This window comes from Lissotriton vulgaris, chromosome 2_1 (assembly GCF_964263255.1).
Source record: "Lissotriton vulgaris chromosome 2_1, aLisVul1.2, whole genome shotgun sequence".
Classification (NCBI taxonomy): Eukaryota; Metazoa; Chordata; class Amphibia; order Caudata; family Salamandridae; genus Lissotriton; species Lissotriton vulgaris.
The window spans coordinates 958,579,254-958,596,976 of NC_141687.1; the positions used below are offsets into that span (position 1 = coordinate 958,579,254).

Below are 17,723 nucleotides of genomic sequence, written 5' to 3' on the forward strand. Positions count from 1 at the left end.
AGTACCTCTCGTGTTTTTTGCTTTAGTAGTTGGGGGACAAGGTACTTTCTCTGTCTATAAACGTACTCCCCTAGGACCCCCCAATACTCTGTTGTGTTTTTTGTTCATGAACACTGACCCGTTACAAGATTCTGTCTCCCGTAGGATCAACCAGTAATCCCACCCTCCTTTCTGATAACTCCATTACTATGGATCACTTTTGGTCCAGCACTACGCTGACAAGCGTCTCCCTTTGTCCCAAAATGATTAAATTCATTTAATCCCAAGATCACAACGCTACCAGGGCAGCGCAACCATCTGAGGCTGCGCAAGCCTAGTGTCTGACTCAAGCACTAGTTACCCCAGCAACCGGGCCCCACGTGACTATGCCCCGCCCACTCCCGGCAAACACGGAAGTACACTTAAGCTTCGCGTTAGAGCCCGTACCTCACTCCCACGGAGCTCCCGACCGAATCGCTGCTAGGCTAATCAGCCTGACTTCCTGATGCCACAAGTAAGTCCAAATATCTCCCGACCCGATGAGTCAAGGTTCGACGGAACCGTACAGATCCTCTCACTTCCCTACCACTTTCTGTTTAAGATGGTGGTTGCACGGTAAAGCAGGGTCGGGGGAGCTCATGAAGCCCTGAATCAGCGTGCTTCGAGTAAGAATGTTTTGTCTATCTATTCGCATGTGTATGACTGCTTGTGCTGCCTGTATGCTAGTGTTGTGTGTGTTTTTTAACTAGATCTTAAATAATCAGCACTTAAGATCTGTTTTGCGCCGCATTACTTTATTTATTGTTCAATCACGGCGCGCTCCGTTACTGGGGCTTAGACACGAATAATGTTTATTCCTCATGAGCCGTACCCACTCATGTTCCTGGCACTCACGAGTACAGCGGCAATCTAATTTTGGCAAGTCACGATACAACACAGGTCCGAATGTGGCATAACATAAACAGCACGTAAGCCTGCTCCAGTTACGATTGCTCCAGTCCGAAAACGGGCACATCCCCACACAGTGCACAAAGCACAATTCTCTATATGTTTGCACTGGATCAATTTGCCCTCACCGCACCCTTTCTCCCCGTTTTTCCACAGGTTTTTATTCAAAACTACACGGAGAACAACACTTTTTAGAAATCACCGGTTTGTGATTTCACTTACAGAACTAGGCTAGGGCAGGATACACCTTAGCGTGTGTAGACCACCCAGCCTAAAATACACTGGTCCTGATGAAAACCTCTACAATCACACGAAGGTTGAAACATGTAGACCTATCCTTTTAACTTACTTTACGTCTTTTTTTTTGACACCATAGCGTACCTACCCAGACCAAGGTGCCACATGTAAATATAATTGTATATATTTTTACTGGTTGTCCAACCACTCCAGAATAAAGTCTTCGAGTGAGTAGTGTTGAGACAACTTTTAACCACACTTTTCTATTCATATCACATATAAACAAAAATAACCAGCTCCACTGTAATCAGGTGTCGCAGCACACCTGGATGGCATTCTGCTATCCGGGTGGGACCCCGATGATGAAGCATGTCACCAACCAGGTTGGTGAGTGAGGGGTCTTCTAAGGACAAAGGATTGTCCCAGACTGGGTCGCAGGGAATGCACCTCAATACCGTAATGACTGTGAAGGTATTTAGTACCCTTAGTGGTTACTCCTTCATTTGTTTAATTATTAGGCACCTCATGGTGCCTGACACAGGTTGCAGAGATTAACAGGGGGGCACCATAGGTGTCCTCTCGGCCCCCAACTGGAGGCCGTGCAGAAGTATGGGGGCCCTGCTAGCGGCCCCCATATTAGTTCTCCAACAGGCTTTCCATGTCAGAAAGCCCGACATGGAAAGCCTGCCTGAGACCGAATAGCATAATCCCAAGGGAGGAAAGACTGTCCTTTGGGATTACTGGCCAGCCTCGAACTGGCCGACGGACTCCTTGAGCCCATAGGAAGCCAGCTGGAATGACTGCCTGGTTTAGTTTCCGACCGCCAGAATTGTAATGCGGCAGTCGGAAAGTAAACTAAGATTTTGGCCGGAAAGGCTTCGACCGTCCATCGGAGCCTTCCGGGGACGCATCGTAATCGGCCCGAAAAATCTGCTCCACTGTTCCCCCGCCTGGTCAAAACTCAAACTGTAAATCTGATGGCCCCTGTGTCTCTGCAGCCCAGCTTTCTAATTTGGCCAATATAACTCTTGCTAGGATCTTTACTATGCTATCCTGAAGTGAAATAAAGACAAGTGATAAAAGCCGTTGTGGCTAGCTTTTATCACCCTTTTTAAACAAGCATTTGCAATGCAATAGGTCTCGCCTTAGTTAAGATTAAGTTATTAACATTGCAATTGGTAATGGCATTAGTTATAATGTTTGCATATGTTGAATATATTGCAGTTCCTCTGCAATATATTTTGTATTTATGTTGTTTACACACATGATTTCACACATTATCAATAATTATATAGATATGTAATAGTTAGCATTTTTGAGTAGGAAATAATCAGGCAAACTACAGTGTTCTTTAAAAAGTTTTTTTTTATGACATATAGAAAGATATACTCACATGTACATATTATTGGCATTCTTTTAGAACTGAGATAGTTTCAATTGTATGTTGAGCATTTTGTTAGTTCGTATTTAGTTATATTTGAAAATTAACTTGGTAAATAATATGGTAATCTGCATGTACATTCCTTAGGCTAAAGAAGTAGTAACAATGAAACAAGTATTTATTTTGTAGGATCAAGTAAAATAAACAAAACAATTATAGCAAACGAGAGTGCAATTTTTGGATGTTTTCTAATATACACTTTACTAATAACAATTAGTTAGAGTATTATGACAATAAAGTGCAACATTTTAAATAATGCAACAAGTAACACAAAAATGCAGTTTTTCAAACATAAAAAGTATTTTAGTCTTTACATGTAATAGAAATAACTTTTTTTATAGAAATAACTTTTTGAAAAAATCAAACATAAGTAATCAGTAGTATCATCCAACGTAATCACGTCACTTTTTAGTGTTTTTAATACTGTTATGGCAATAATGTTTGTAGATCAATTCTAGCAACATATAGTGCAATTTTTTAGTATTTTGTCAGATACATTTTTGTAAGTATTTGTGATAGTACAATCATGATAAAGTGCTGTATTTTCAATAATGCAATTATTAAGAAAGATATGCACAGTTTTGCAAACAAAGAAAGTATCATTTACTACTGTTACATGAACAAGAAATGGATTTTGGGATACAAATAACTATCTGAAAAAGTCAAACATAAGTAATCAGTAGTAGTATGCAAACTCTTCATGTTACTTTATAGTAATTTGTATGCGGTATTGCAACAATTGTTTATATTGCAGTTATATTTCTCTTATTATGTCTGTAATACAACCATTACAAAACAGTACACTAAGTGTTATTGGCAAAAATGGCATTAAAGCATTTTCAAAATCTTCTGTGTCAGTTTCAATGTTTAAGAAGTCCATCAAAGGTGTATTATTGATGTCCATTGATTGCAAGTTTTCATTATTTTCTATTTGCACCACCATTGTGCTTTTCTCTTGGTATGTTTTTTCCATGCCAAATAACGTAACAGTTATGTTTTCTTTTGGTGGTTGTATAACCTATGGAAATAGTGTTTTAGTACATCTTTCTTAATTTTCTAATAGCATTTTGATATTGCTAAAAATATCTACTTACTTGTATTGTAGTGTGTCTCGTTGTGTTCAATATCTTCTCTCCATTGTACTCATGTACAGCCATATGTGTAAGCTGAACATATTTCCCAATTTCAATCGTAAAATCAGTGGCGTCTCTCCATAGACTTATCTTCACTGAATCTGTAGCATCATTAATTGTAATGCTCCTTATTTTGGTGTCTTGGCCTCCAACAAGTTTGGAAAGGGGCGACCAATCGGTCCCCCCGAACGTATGGCAGAGTACCACGATCCCCCCGGGAAGCCATCTTGGGCGGGAGGCGAGTCTCGGCTGGTATGCCCGAAGCGGCGTAGCCGGGGCGCGCCTTTTTCCCGCCCTAGAGTGGGTTGGCCTAGACACTGACGCGGCTGGCCACGCCCTTGGGGCAGGCAGGGGCGGGTTTACGCCCGCCCTGAAGACGGATAAAAGGAGGAACAAGACCAGAAAGCATCCTCTTGTTCCGGTGCTCTGAAGCTGCACCTCCTCGCTGCACGTGAGCTCGAGACGGAACGAAGAGCCAATTTTGAGCGTTGTAATCGTTCTTGTTTGTTTTCCAGATACTCTGTTGGAGAATGCCGAAGAAGGCGGGAAAGCGAATGACTACCGACCAGATGCTGCGTGTTCTCATGAAAGAGGTGACCGACCTAAAGAGGCGAATGGATAAAGACGAGGAAGGGGGGCCGAAACGTCCTTTGGTGGGAGCAGCCCCGGGAGGAAAAGGCAAGAGGCCCAGGAGGGGAGCAGCTGGGGGAGATATCCCGGGTCCCAGTGTCCCGCTCGAAGCACCCACTCCCGTGCCGGAGGAAGGGAATCCGATTCCCGTTGTGGTCACCCCCGTGTCCGGGGAAGATATGCCGCCCGAGCTGGCAGCACAATTAGCAGCGTGGTTGGGTAAAGGTAGCGAGGGCGCCACGGCTGTCGATGCGCAGATGTTGATGAAGCGACTGCGTGAATCACGGGAAGCAGCGAGGGTATCCACCACGCCGGCTGCGGCCGTAGAGAAGCCACAGGGGACGGTTTCAGTCACAGACACAGCGTCCGGTTCAGGTAAGCGGCCATTGCCGATTGCGAGGGAGGAGTCGGCACCCTCTCGAAGGGAGAAGTTGGGTCAGCATGTCCCTTTAGCTATTAAAGAAAAGATATGGGCAGGGGAGTATGTAAACATCTTCTCGTTGCTTACTGATCATTATGAGATGGAGCATGTTAAAGGCCAGAAGGACCTCATGCATCCGAGTGTTTGGCGCGCAAAGATGGCCGCCTTTAAGGTAAATGAAAACATTGGCAATTGGGGAAAGGCGTGGGGGGTTTTCACATCGATCTTGGGAGAGCGAAGGCCCGAATTGCTACCTGAATTGCCGATTTATCAGTCACGGATCATGGGGTACTCTGTATCACACGAGGGTAATCATTGGTTCTGCTATGATAATATTTTCAGAAAAGCAAAAGAACATGATAAAAACTTAACTTGGGATTGTTATGATTCTGTGTCCTGGTCCAAAATGAAGGATACTGGTATGTTGAAATTGCCATTGGTAGGGAGTAACGTGGGCGAATCCTCCCGTCAGTATGCGGGGACACCCTTTCGATCAGGTACGGGTACCGACAATCACTCGAGGCCTACCGGTAATGCAGGTAAAAAGGGGGTTTGTTGGAACTTTAACAGGGGGAAATGTACTAGGCCCCAGGGGTCGTGCAAATTTAGACACGAATGTAGTGGGTGTGGGCAATCATCCCATCCTGAGTCCACGTGCAGAGCCAAAACGGGTGATAACGGGGGTAGAGGAGGTGCCAAACAGGTCTAACATAGTCCGAGGGGCGCCTTTACCTACCCCGATTGATACCTTGGCAATGATTCCCTGGCTCAGTGAATACCCGGATCGTGCTTCCGCTGGGGTGGTGCGGAACGGGTTTTCATATGGTTTCCGCATCCCAGTGGGGGACTTTCAGGGTGTGGAAAAATGCAAGAATCAGATATCGGTCTTGCAGCATACGACCGTGGTACAAGAAAAGATCCGGAAGGAGGTTACTCGAGGTCGAGTCGCCGGTCCGTTTAGTGTACCCCCGGTTGCTAACTTTGTTTGTTCGCCTTTAGGAGTGGTCCCCAAGAAGGACCCGGGTGAGTTTCGGCTGATACATAATTTGTCAGCCCCACGTGGTCTTTCTGTAAACGAAGCGATAGACCCGGAAATGTGTTCGGTGCGGTACGCATCCTTCGATGAGGCCGTAGCCATTTTGAATCGCCTGGGGCCCGGTGCGCTGATGGCAAAATCTGATATCGAGTCAGCGTTCCGGTTGCTCCCGGTACATCCAGACGATCAGCGTCTCCTGGGATTCATGTTTCAGGGTCAGTATTACATGGATAGGTGTATGCCGATGGGATGCTATATATCTTGTGCCTATTTCGAGAAATTCAGTAGTTTCCTACAATGGGTCTTCACTAAGAAGACGGGTTTCCAACATGTGATGCATTATCTCGATGATTTTTTGTTCCTGGGGGCAGCCGGGGATCCGGAATGTGGGCAAGCTTTGGCTGCATTTTGTGTTTTAATGAATCAGTTTGGCGTGCCATTAGCACCAGGTAAGACGGCGGGTCCTTCGACTTGCCTCGAGTTTCTGGGGATCGAGTTAGACTCCGGAGAAGGTTGTTTCCGTTTGCCAGGTGATAAAGTGTTAAAGTTTAGGGCATCCCTGCAAATGTGTATGAGTGAATCTAAGGTTAAGCTGCATCAATTACAGCAGTTAGTGGGACAGTTGAATTTTGCCCTAAGAGTTATACCAATGGCCCGCCCTTTTTCCCGTTCGATCGCTCAAGCCATGGTCGGACTGAAGGAGGGCCATCATCGCACAAGGCTCTCGGCAGAGGTCCGCCAGGACATGCGCATTTGGTTGGCATTTCTGGCGGATTTCAATGGTCGAGTCGTCTGGAACAAACCGGCCGTGTCCTCTGAGGAGCTGGGGCTGTGGACAGATTCGGCAGGGAGCATGGGTTTTGGTGCCATTTTCGGCACTCGATGGTCTGCACAAAAATGGCCGGCATGGTGGCATAACAGTGGATTGACAAGTAACATTGCTTTCCTGGAACTTTTTCCCATTTTGGTGGCCCTGAGAACGTGGCCCGAAGGGTTCAGAGATCACTCTGTGGTATTTTGGTCTGACAATATGACCGTGGTTGAGTGTATCAATAGCCAGGCAGCACGATGCAAATGGATTTTGAGACTGCTCAAGGAAATCGTATTACTGTGTATGCAATTGAATGTGCTATTCAAAGCAAGACATGTCCCGGGGGTAAGGAACCAGGCGGCTGATGCCCTTTCTCGTTTTCGTATGCAGGCCTTCTGGGGTTTTCTTCCCACAGCGGACCCGGAGCCAGCACCCTTTCCCGAAGCTCTCTGGTCTCTCGGTGCCCCGAACTTCGTAACCTCGTGGGAGAGAGTTTAGCACCCAGGACGAGGAAGGCATATGAAGGGGCATTCCGGTCCTATTTAGCCTTTTTGGGGACTGCTAGGGAAGAGCTTTGGGGCCAGGAAGAATGGGTAGTGAACTTTCTGATGTCGTTACATCTGGCAGGGAAATCGGTGGCCACGGCCCAGAGGCATCGGGCTGCCATTTCCTTTGTTGCTAGGGCTCATGGGATCCAGGACCCGACAGCGTCTTTCGTTGTGCAAAAAGCGCTACGTGGGTGGCAACGCCTTGAGGGTCGCAGAGTAGATGAGAGGCGCCCGATAGGTTTGGATAGGTTGGCCCAGTTATTATCCAGACTCCCTACAACATGTTCATCTCAGTTTAAGACAGTGTTATTCCGAGCCGCTTTTACGCTGGCATTTCATGGGGCTATGCGGGTAAGCGAATTAGTGGTGAGGAACAAGCAGGATGTGACGGGAGGGCTGTGCGCAGAGCACGTTCAGTTCAGAGGGGAGACAATGACTGTCTCGTTTGTGAGGTCCAAGACCGATCAGAGTGGGATGGGCGACTGCATAATTATACGCAGGATTCCCGGGTCGTCCATGTGCCCAGTGAAGTGTTTAGAGGATTATTTAACACGAAGGGTGGCATCATGGGGGGGGACCTTGTTGAGACACGCGGACGCCACCCCACTGACAAGGTTTCAGTTTCAGCGGGTGCTTGCGATGTCGATTACAGCTGTGGGCTTGAACCCGGGCGAGTTTGGGACCCATTCCTTTCGGATAGGGGCTGCTACAGAGGCTACAGCCAGGGGTCTGAATGTGGAACAAGTTAAACGTGTGGGGCGTTGGTCCTCCAATTGTTATAAAAGGTATGTGCGTTTGCACATGTTGTGAAGCTGTAATGATGTACTCACGCTTCTTGTTTTGTTTGGTTTTCAGTTACGCAAGCCTACGAGGCGGGGCGGACTATGCAGTCGACCCAACACCGGGCCAGCGGTCAGACATCACCGGCTGTGAAAAAGGAGGTGTGGGTCGTGGGCCACTCATACGTGAGGCGTGCCGCGGACGTATTCAAGGCAGGTGACATGGTGCACGTGGCTGGGGAATACGGGTACAGTGTGTCCTTCTACGGAAAGGGCGGTCTCTGTATTGACCAGTTTCAATCATTTTTCGAGGGTTTACTAGGGCGGACGAGGTCACCGCCGTCTGTAGTCATAGTACATCTTGGGGGCAATGATTTGGTCACCACTGGTAGACGACTTCTCCTGGAGGCGATGCTTTCCACTGTAAGTTGGTTAGCGAGGAGAGTTCCAGGGTGCACAATTGCGTGGTCCCATATGATCCCACGAAAAGTGTGGCGGGGGGCTTTTTCTGTTTCTGCTTTAAATCATTCTGTGAGAAAAATTAATAACAAAGTGAGTAGGTTGTTCCGTTCCAATGCACTGCATTCTATCTCGCATGGGTGTATTAATGGTGACAGTATGTACTTGGGGGATGGTGTTCATTTGTCTCGGATGGGGAATGAGTTGCTCATAGGAGACTTCATAGCTTGGCTGAAGACGTTAAAACATGACCTTTAGGTAGGAGTGTGGTGGGGGGTCCGGATAGCCGGTCAACTATCCGGACCTGTGGCGGTAAGGTCATGATCGGTGAGCACTAATTGGAAGATCCCTATGAGTGGGCGTCACCCATTACGGATGGGGGCGCTCGGGGGAGGTGGCCATTGGCCCCTCAACGGGGAGGCGGTCCCTTCTAAGGATGGGTCGCCGAAAGGAAAGGGAAGGCGGTCAAGGCCCCTTCATGGGTAGGAGGGGTTACAGCCCCCTCCTGGGGAATTTCCCGGGGCCAGGACGTCTGCGACGGCAGATGTGGTAAGTTGTGTGGGGTTTGGGGGGGGGTCTACGCTACCTTCTAGATACCTCACACGAGTCCTCGTACGACCTTTAAGTGGCGTCGAGTTTTATTGGGGCCCCCGTCAAGTCAAGGGAAATTGGTAGTTGCACTAGAGGTATGCCTCCGTGCCGCCCCTCACAAGTGAGGGGGATATGTCTGGGTTAGGGATCTTGACACCGGTTACGACCTTGCCGTTGGCCCTTAAACGTTAGGATGTACAATTTCAAAAGTTAAGTAAATGTTTGGTAGGATGTTAGTTCGGCTAGGAGAACCTTTGTATTAGAGGATATGTTAAGGTTAGCCAAACATCGCAATGTGGTAATGAAATTGTACATAATATGAAACTGTTGATTTAATGTTTTAATTTTGTTTCATATTTTAATAAATACGGCCGGGAGGGTCACTCCCTCCCGTCTTCCAAAAACTTCAGAACTGTTTCCGGTTTCCCATCCTTGGGGATTGTGTTGAGAGGGGGTGGCGGGTATCTCAGCCATATGGAAAGGGGCGACCAATCGGTCCCCCCGAACGTATGGCAGAGTACCACGATCCCCCCGGGAAGCCATCTTGGGCGGGAGGCGAGTCTCGGCTGGTATGCCCGAAGCGGCGTAGCCGGGGCGCGCCTTTTTCCCGCCCTAGAGTGGGTTGGCCTAGACACTGACATGGCTGGCCACGCCCTTGGGGCAGGCAGGGGCGGGTTTACGCCCGCCCTGAAGACGGATAAAAGGAGGAACAAGACCAGAAAGCATCCTCTTGTTCCGGTGCTCTGAAGCTGCACCTCCTCGCTGCACGTGAGCTCGAGACGGAACGAAGAGCCAATTTTGACCCACCCACCAGCCCCTGAAGACAGCGAGTGGTTTTAAATAAAGTTTGATGGATAATTCTGATTTTCGTTTACAGGTTGTGGTAGTATCGTGAAGATTTTGAGTATGCAATAAAGAATGATCGATTTGTGTTATGTTTTGCAAATAAAGTAATTCTGCTTTAGTGTTCATCAGTAAGCATGCTTTGAATAAAGTTGTTGTTGCTACTGTCTGTTATATTTAGTCTTTAGTTATTTAGTTATCATTGTCGTATTTATTTTGGTCGGGCGGTAAGGTCATGATCGGTGAGCACTAATTGGAAGATCCCTATGAGTGGGCGTCACCCATTACGGATGGGGGCGCTCGGGGGAGGTGGCCATTGGCCCCTCAACGGGGAGGCGGTCCCTTCTAAGGATGGGTCGCCGAAAGGAAAGGGAAGGCGGTCAAGGCCCCTTCATGGGTAGGAGGGGTTACAGCCCCCTCCTGGGGAATTTCCCGGGGCCAGGACGTCTGCGACGGCAGATGTGGTAAGTTGTGTGGGGTTTGGGGGGGGGTCTACGCTACCTTCTAGATACCTCACACGAGTCCTCGTACGACCTTTAAGTGGCGTCGAGTTTTATTGGGGCCCCCGTCAAGTCAAGGGAAATTGGTAGTTGCACTAGAGGTATGCCTCCGTGCCGCCCCTCACAAGTGAGGGGGATATGTCTGGGTTAGGGATCTTGACACCGGTTACGACCTTGCCGTTGGCCCTTAAACGTTAGGATGTACAATTTCAAAAGTTAAGTAAATGTTTGGTAGGATGTTAGTTCGGCTAGGAGAACCTTTGTATTAGAGGATATATTAAGGTTAGCCAAACATCGCAATGTGGTAATGAAATTGTACATAATATGAAACTGTTGATTTAATGTTTTAATTTTGTTTCATATTTTAATAAATACGGCCGGGAGGGTCACTCCCTCCCGTCTTCCAAAAACTTCAGAACTGTTTCCGGTTTCCCATCCTTGGGGATTGTGTTGAGAGGGGGTGGCGGGTATCTCAGCCATATGGTTTTAGTATCTTCTGCCTGTGGTATGTAAAGTAGGCATTTGTTGCAGTTTTGTATACTTTAATGAATCTTGGATAATAAATTTAATTTTTTGTATTTGTACACAATATTATTCAGAAACATACTATAGACATTTTTATATTTGCAACATTAAATAATGGAAACAAAAATTATTAATTCTTTGGCATGCAAGTTTTGCTTACTTTTGTACAAATGCAAGTGGATATAATTTGTGTTACTTGCCTTCTATTGCTGTTTATAGTTAACAGATCCATTCATGTATTGCTAGTATATTTTATCTTTCTTTTGATTAAACTTTCTTTTTTCTCTTTCTACATTTCTACTTTTGGTAATTAGTAAGTCCATTGATGGTACATAGAGTTTTCCATAGGCTGATATAATACTATCATAGTATCAATGTTAATACTTCAGCTGGAAAGAGCTGAGCTCGTAGGAGACTTTTTTATTTTGGATAGAAGTGCATGCCTCTTGTTTTGTTGAAGTTGTGTTGGACATCTTTAGTTTGCATGTAATATAAGAGATGTCAGCAGGGGCGGCAGGGAAGAGCATGAGAGCAGGAGATATTCTTGCTTAGGGTAAGAGTATGGTATACTCTTGCTGTCTTGGAGGTGCATTGTACATTATCACGTTTAGCGTTATAGATGAGCTCCTAGTAGTTAGGGCAGGAAAAATTTGGAGGGTAGGAGCTGGTCTTTCTTTAAGTTGAAGTCTGCTAAGCTTGTTGGTATGTTGGTGCTGCGATTGACATTTAGGTTTTGTGCAACATAAGAGCTTTCAGCAGGGATGGGCAGGAAGTGCTGGAAGGTATGAGCTTTTTCTGTTTTGGGTGCAGCTGTCAGCAGTGGTTGTAGGGGGAGGTGGCATCCCATACTGCTCTGCTGATAACACAGCAGTTGTCAGCAGAGCAGTTGGGGGGGATGCAGGGAAGTTCTGGAGGATAGGAGCCTTTCCTCAATGGTAGCAGTCTGTTTAATAAGGCATCAAATATACAAAGATACTGTGCGAATACTTATGTTGTATGTATATATACATAAAACTTTTACAAAGCTGATAGAATTGCAACATGTGTTTGAATTGTTTGCTACTGTGAGTTAGAAAGTGTTTCCTCAGCTTGGAGTTTTCCTCATAAGCTAATATTGGTTTTTTAAACATATAATGAAAGGAAAGTTATAGGGATTGATATGGAGATGGGAGTTAAAAGGAACAAAATTGAGGAAAAACAAAGTAGAGGAAGACGTACAATAAGATCAGCAATTGGTGATAAGCTGTTAATGGTGTACTTGATATATTGTATTTCTTAGCTATTGTAGAACATGTAGTAATTACTTGTTTTGGATATTATTGTACAATCTTATTGGTTGTACAAGTATCTATTTTAAACAAGTAAATACTGTTTGTATTGTGTGTTGTTATGTTTCGGATTTATGTAACATATAAAATTAATTACTTACTTTATCATAGTAGCTGATTGTTGCTTTGGAGGGTATAATTAACATAATAAAATAGTTCAGAATAAAATTTTGTAAGAAAATAATTGCATATTAATTACTTGTTGCAGATAGCAATGTACATCTATTTTTTTGTACAACTAGTTATGTGAAACAAGTAAATTATTTGCAGTTAAGTTGCATATGTTATAGAATTTTTCTGTTTTTGGTAATGTATAGAGAATTTACTTACCTTGTATTAATGTATAATAGTTGTCTCATATATTTGTATATCTGTATGTACTGTTCTATTTAAATATTGGCATGTTAGCAATAGTAATATCATAAAACAGTACCTTTTATATTATTTTATGAAAATTATAAGTTGTAAAACTTGTATACATATAAACATTGCATTTTATTTGTAATTTAAACAATTACATTTTATTGTACAATGAAGAACTCTTTTTAGCCAAAAGGAACTAAGACAAATAGTTGCATGCAAAATAATAATAAAATAATGCTTACTTCTGTTATTGTTCCTGACACACTCAGGAGTGTCTTTACAGCAGCTCCTCGAACAGCTTTTATTGGAGATACTGGTGGGGCTGGTGGTTGCAGGATGCATTCCGCTTCCTGGATAATACCTGCTGAAATTGTAAGGGGTGGCATTCTTGCTATTTTTGTTTGTTTTGTCAACATCAAAATATCATTTTTGAAAATGTAATTGCGAATAAGTAATCCATTTTGTTCTTTTGTTTGCATATAGTAATCCTCATTATAACATGTTGCTTTTATAGTACTACTTTCATCAGCCAATGCCATATGATACAAAACTTTATTTTCTTGCTTTGAATTTCGATAATAAGTTTTAGGTGAACATTTGATGATATTGACTCGTAGCGCTTTCTGGTATGGCTTGGAATCAAATTGATTGGTGCTCTTTAATTCTTCAATGGAAATCATCTGTAAAATAATATGTAAATATTAATAGTCAATACTGTTATTTTTGCAAAGACAGTACTTTCATAAGGTAACATTGTTAAACAGTACATTACATAGCTATCCATATTGGTTTATGATCACTGTAATATGATTCTAATGTTCCGTAATTTGTAGGATGTGCATTTGTAAAAATGTGATCTAGTAAAGAGTTGTAATCTGTTGTAGGTGTGTTAATTTTCTGCTCACAATTAAAATTTGTTTTCATGTAGTTCTGTAGTAATTTGCTACTGTATGTTGTTTGTTGTAGGTCAATGTTAAAATCACCCATTATGATGTATTTATGATGTGGATATGCATTTAATGTCGTACTTAAAATTGCTAGTAATGTTTGTATAGCAACTTTTGGTGGTTTGTATATAATGACTATTAAGTATTGTGTATTGTTCATTATTTGTGTAAATTGTAAAATGTCAATGTGTTCTTCTGTTGTAAAAATTGGATTTATAACATGTTGTTTGTTGTAATATATAGCTATTCCATGTTTTGTGTGCATGTTGTAAAATTTGTCAAATAATAAACAATTGTAATGATCAATATTATATGTTTCGTTAGGTGTTTTGTGTGTTATATTTATTTCAGTTAAACATAACACGTCTGCATTTAATATATTAGTATCAGATTTCATTGCTTTGAAATGTTTTTGTAGTGATCTTATGTTATGTGCTATTACTGTGAATTTTTTGTTGTACTGATGTATTTGTGGTATTGAAATTTGTAATAACATATCTGTTCTCATTCGAAACATTTCTTCGTGCACTTTAAAGTGTGTTAATATTTTATCTTCTTTAAAGTTTTTAATATATATGTTACTTAAAGACTTTGCTCTGCTAATGGCTACATAGTGTAAGTGATGTGTTTTGCTATTACCGAAATGTATATATAATGGTTCTATTGTTTGACCTTGAGTTCTATGTATAGTACGTGCAGATGATTGTCGTAATGGAAACTGTTTTCGTACTATTGTTATGAATTTTTTGCTATATTGAAAAGTACGAGATATCGGTAATATTGGTGTCCAAGTGTCAGAAATGTTCATTTTGTAAAGGTGTTTATTTTGTTGTCTTGTTTGTGTGCCTATTTTTTGATTGTCAAAATGCATCCAAACAATGATTGGGATATTATTTGTAGTTTCAACATATTCAATTATGCCTGTTGCACCATTAGTTAAACCGTCATTCACATTAATATTAGAAGTTACATCATAACGTAATTTAATTGCAATATGTAATGTTTTTGCCAATGACATAGTTTGATTTGTATTAGTAGGTAATTTTTCTAAAATTGCTTGTTTTACTTCTGGACTGAAGTCTCCTGGTACTGTATCTATAGCTATTGTAGTATACATTGGATAGTGTTTGATATGTTGCATCAAAACATTATGATTTATTTCATTAACCTCATTGTTAGTAAACATTATATATGGTATAGACTGTAGTATACTTGAATCTGGTTCTATTTCACGCGATTTCAACTTTTGAATATCATCTATTGTTTGCTCACCAATCCTAAGTCTATTTAGTAGTTGTGCAAATGGCATATCATTTATTTGTCTGATTATTTTGGTAAGTTCAAATATTTTGAAATGTGTTTGCCATAAGTTAGTACTTAATGGTCCATACATATTTTTTGAGTTTTCAAATATATATGTATCAAAAACTGGTTTCAATTGGTAAAAGTCGCCAATGGCTAATATTGATATACCTCCAAATGGTTCAATAGATGCTTTTATTTCTTGCAATCTATTGTGTATAAAATTTAACATATTTGTGCCAATCATTGATATTTCATCTATTATCAGAACTTTTAAATGCATTAATTTACATTGTAGTGCACTTCTATTTTCATGTGTTAATTGCTTATATGTTAATGCTTGTGAGATTGGAATTTTAAATGTACTATGTAAAGTTTGACCATTTATATTATGTGCAGCTTGCCCTGTTGGTGCTGTCAATAATATATAAATGTTATCAGGATTTTCTCCTGCTTTTGTATTATAGTATCTGACTAAAGTTTGATATAGTGCAGTAATTACATAACTTTTGCCTACTCCTGCACCACCAGTACAAAAAGTAAAAAAAGATGTTGTTTTTGTTTTTATCCAGTTTAAGTGATGGTAAACAAAACTTAGTTGTTCCATTGTTAAATCTTGCATAATATTACTGTACTCTTCTTGTGGTAGTATATTGTTCACTAATAAGTCTTCTTCTGCAATTGTTCTACTTCCTAAATCTAATGCTAGATCATATTGTGTATCTGATTGATATGCATGTGTTGTTGTTACTTGATTATCTATAACTATTGGTAGTATGGGTGATGCTGGTGATGTGTCCATTTCTTCATTATTATATGTTTCTTCAGTATTAATTATTGTATCTTCCTTATTATATAATTTATAGTTACTATCTACTTCTATTTGTACTTGTAGGTATCTTTCATAGTATGTACTTTTTCCTGAAATTATATCGTTTTCTATTCTCCAAGGGTAGTATAGCATTAGAAGTTCTCTGTAATAATTTTCTGGGTCGTTTATTTTATTGAAACGTCTATATCTTATTATTTTTTTTTTCTACGTTCACTGTACATTTTGCTGTGTTTGTTACTTATTAATTCATCTATTTGAACTTCTTCTTCATCTGAACTATAAAAGTTAGTTTCTAAAAGTAAGTCATCATAAGTATTTTTTTTTTCTGTGTGTTTATTTTCTGGTTAGTATTATAGTTTGATGCATAATCAGCTAAAGTACATTGTTCTAATGTTATTGGCCTTTTGCTGTACTTGTTAATAACATTATCAAACTGTATTTGTGTTGATGTTTCTGGTAACATATTTATTGTATTAATGTCTTTCATTAAATATGTACGCTGCTCTGGCATACTTGTATTAATAAATACAAATGATCTTGAACTTTTCCTTAAGGGTATTTGCAATATAAGGTAAGCAGCTTCTTGTGCACTAATTTCTGTGCAATTTAGAAATTTATTACCAATGTACTTTAATTGCTCTTTCATGTTTACATTATGGCCAACTTCTTTTGCAGCTTGTGCTAATATTTTACTTAAACCACGCTGAGATTTACTAATATATGATACAATATATACAGCACAAGCATATGCATCTAAAACATACTGTATATCTATGTTAGCTTTCCATGCTCTTAAAATTACTTTATTGTAATTATTAATAAAACATTCAGCTGGTGTTCTTTTTAAAAATATAGTAGTTTTAGTTATTTGTGACTGAATGCATGTTATATATTGCTCTTCTGTTATTTGAATGTGCTGTAAAAATTCTTCATATGTGTAATTTGCAAATTGTTCTGTATTCATTGTAGCATGAATAATATCTATGTGTTCTTTAAACATATTGTTAGTGTTTTCTAATTGTAATGGCTTTAATATCATTGTGCATGCCATTGGATATCTTGGGAATTGATATTTACATGTTTTTTTATGTTTTATGCGGCAATTTTTGGTATGACCATGTTTTTGTAATGGAAGTAAATTGTTTAAAGGTGTCTCTTCTGTCTTTGTACATGTTATGTGCTTATTTATAAAATGTATTACTTTGTCATCTTTATGTATGTTGTATTGTGGTGCCTTATCAATCCAAAGTAATGCATGTATATGTGGTGATCCTCTCTGTTGAAATTCAACTCTGTAAAAATAATCTAGTACTTTACCTACTGGGTTTGATTTATGAAGTAAAATACAATTGAATAATTTTCTAACTTGATAATCAAAGTGTCGTGCACATGTTATTGGGTCTTGCTGTATTAGACTGCATTTTGTTTCCCATGTCATACTTTTGAATTCATCTCTTGTACATTCTTTTCTTTTTTTATCCGTAATAATATATTAATCAAATGGTACCATTTTGTTTCTGCCGCTGATAATGTTAGAAAAAAAGTTGGAATCCCCAATTGCCTTATCATTGCAAATAAATCTTTCTTACAATTTTCCCAATATGGAGGAGAACTTCGTATTGTTTTTAATATTTTGTAACCTTCATTGTATTGTAGTATGCTGTCTAAGTTATCTTTAATATCTTTCACTGTGATAACTTTTCCATTAGTAAAATACTTTCTAAGTGATATAAAAATTTTGTCTTGTATTTGTTTAATATGCAATCTTTTTAACTTGAAAAACAGATTTGTTACATTATTAGCCACTCTTTTGTCAAAACTTCGTAATTCCCATTTACATATAGTACTATAATGTACTGGTACATGTCTATTTTCATTAGCTGTTCTACGTTTACCACAAAAAATTGTTGGAAATGCTAAGTATTCCGAATCTTTGTCTTCAAATAAACCACGTGGAGTATTATGTTCACCAGGAGCTAAACTTAATACATTAATGTTATCTGTTGGAATAGTTTCATTTGTTAATAATGTATCTAAATTACCTACAGGTAGTTCATCTGTACTACTTGA

General features: G+C 40.7%; 1 protein-coding gene across 1 annotated transcript; it reads right to left on the reverse strand.

Annotated features, from left to right (window-relative positions):
* Positions 1 to 3,359: 3,359 nt before the first annotated feature.
* Positions 3,360 to 13,252, reverse strand: LOC147731482 (uncharacterized). The gene is made up of 4 exons (XM_086958751.1): positions 12,815 to 13,252; positions 10,837 to 10,856; positions 3,700 to 3,895; positions 3,360 to 3,623 (listed from the first exon to the last, which is right to left on the reverse strand). Exons 1-4 carry the CDS (start codon positions 13,250 to 13,252, stop codon positions 3,360 to 3,362), a joined length of 918 nt encoding a protein of 305 aa, XP_086814877.1.
* Positions 13,253 to 17,723: the final 4,471 nt, after the last annotated feature.

What these genes read in the sequence shown, in the direction of transcription:
- LOC147731482 (XM_086958751.1), bottom strand. Translation starts at nt 13,252, where the DNA reads ATGATTTCCATTGAAGAATTAAAGAGCACCAATCAATTTGATTCCAAG. An exon ending in TGTCAGGAACAATAACAGAA is followed by an intron (nt 10,857 to 12,814) that starts GTAAGCATTATT and finishes TACATACCACAG; the next exon opens with GCAGAAGATACTAAAACCAT. An exon ending in CGAGACACACTACAATACAA is followed by an intron (nt 3,624 to 3,699) that starts GTAAGTAGATAT and finishes CTATTTCCATAG; the next exon opens with GTTATACAACCACCAAAAGA.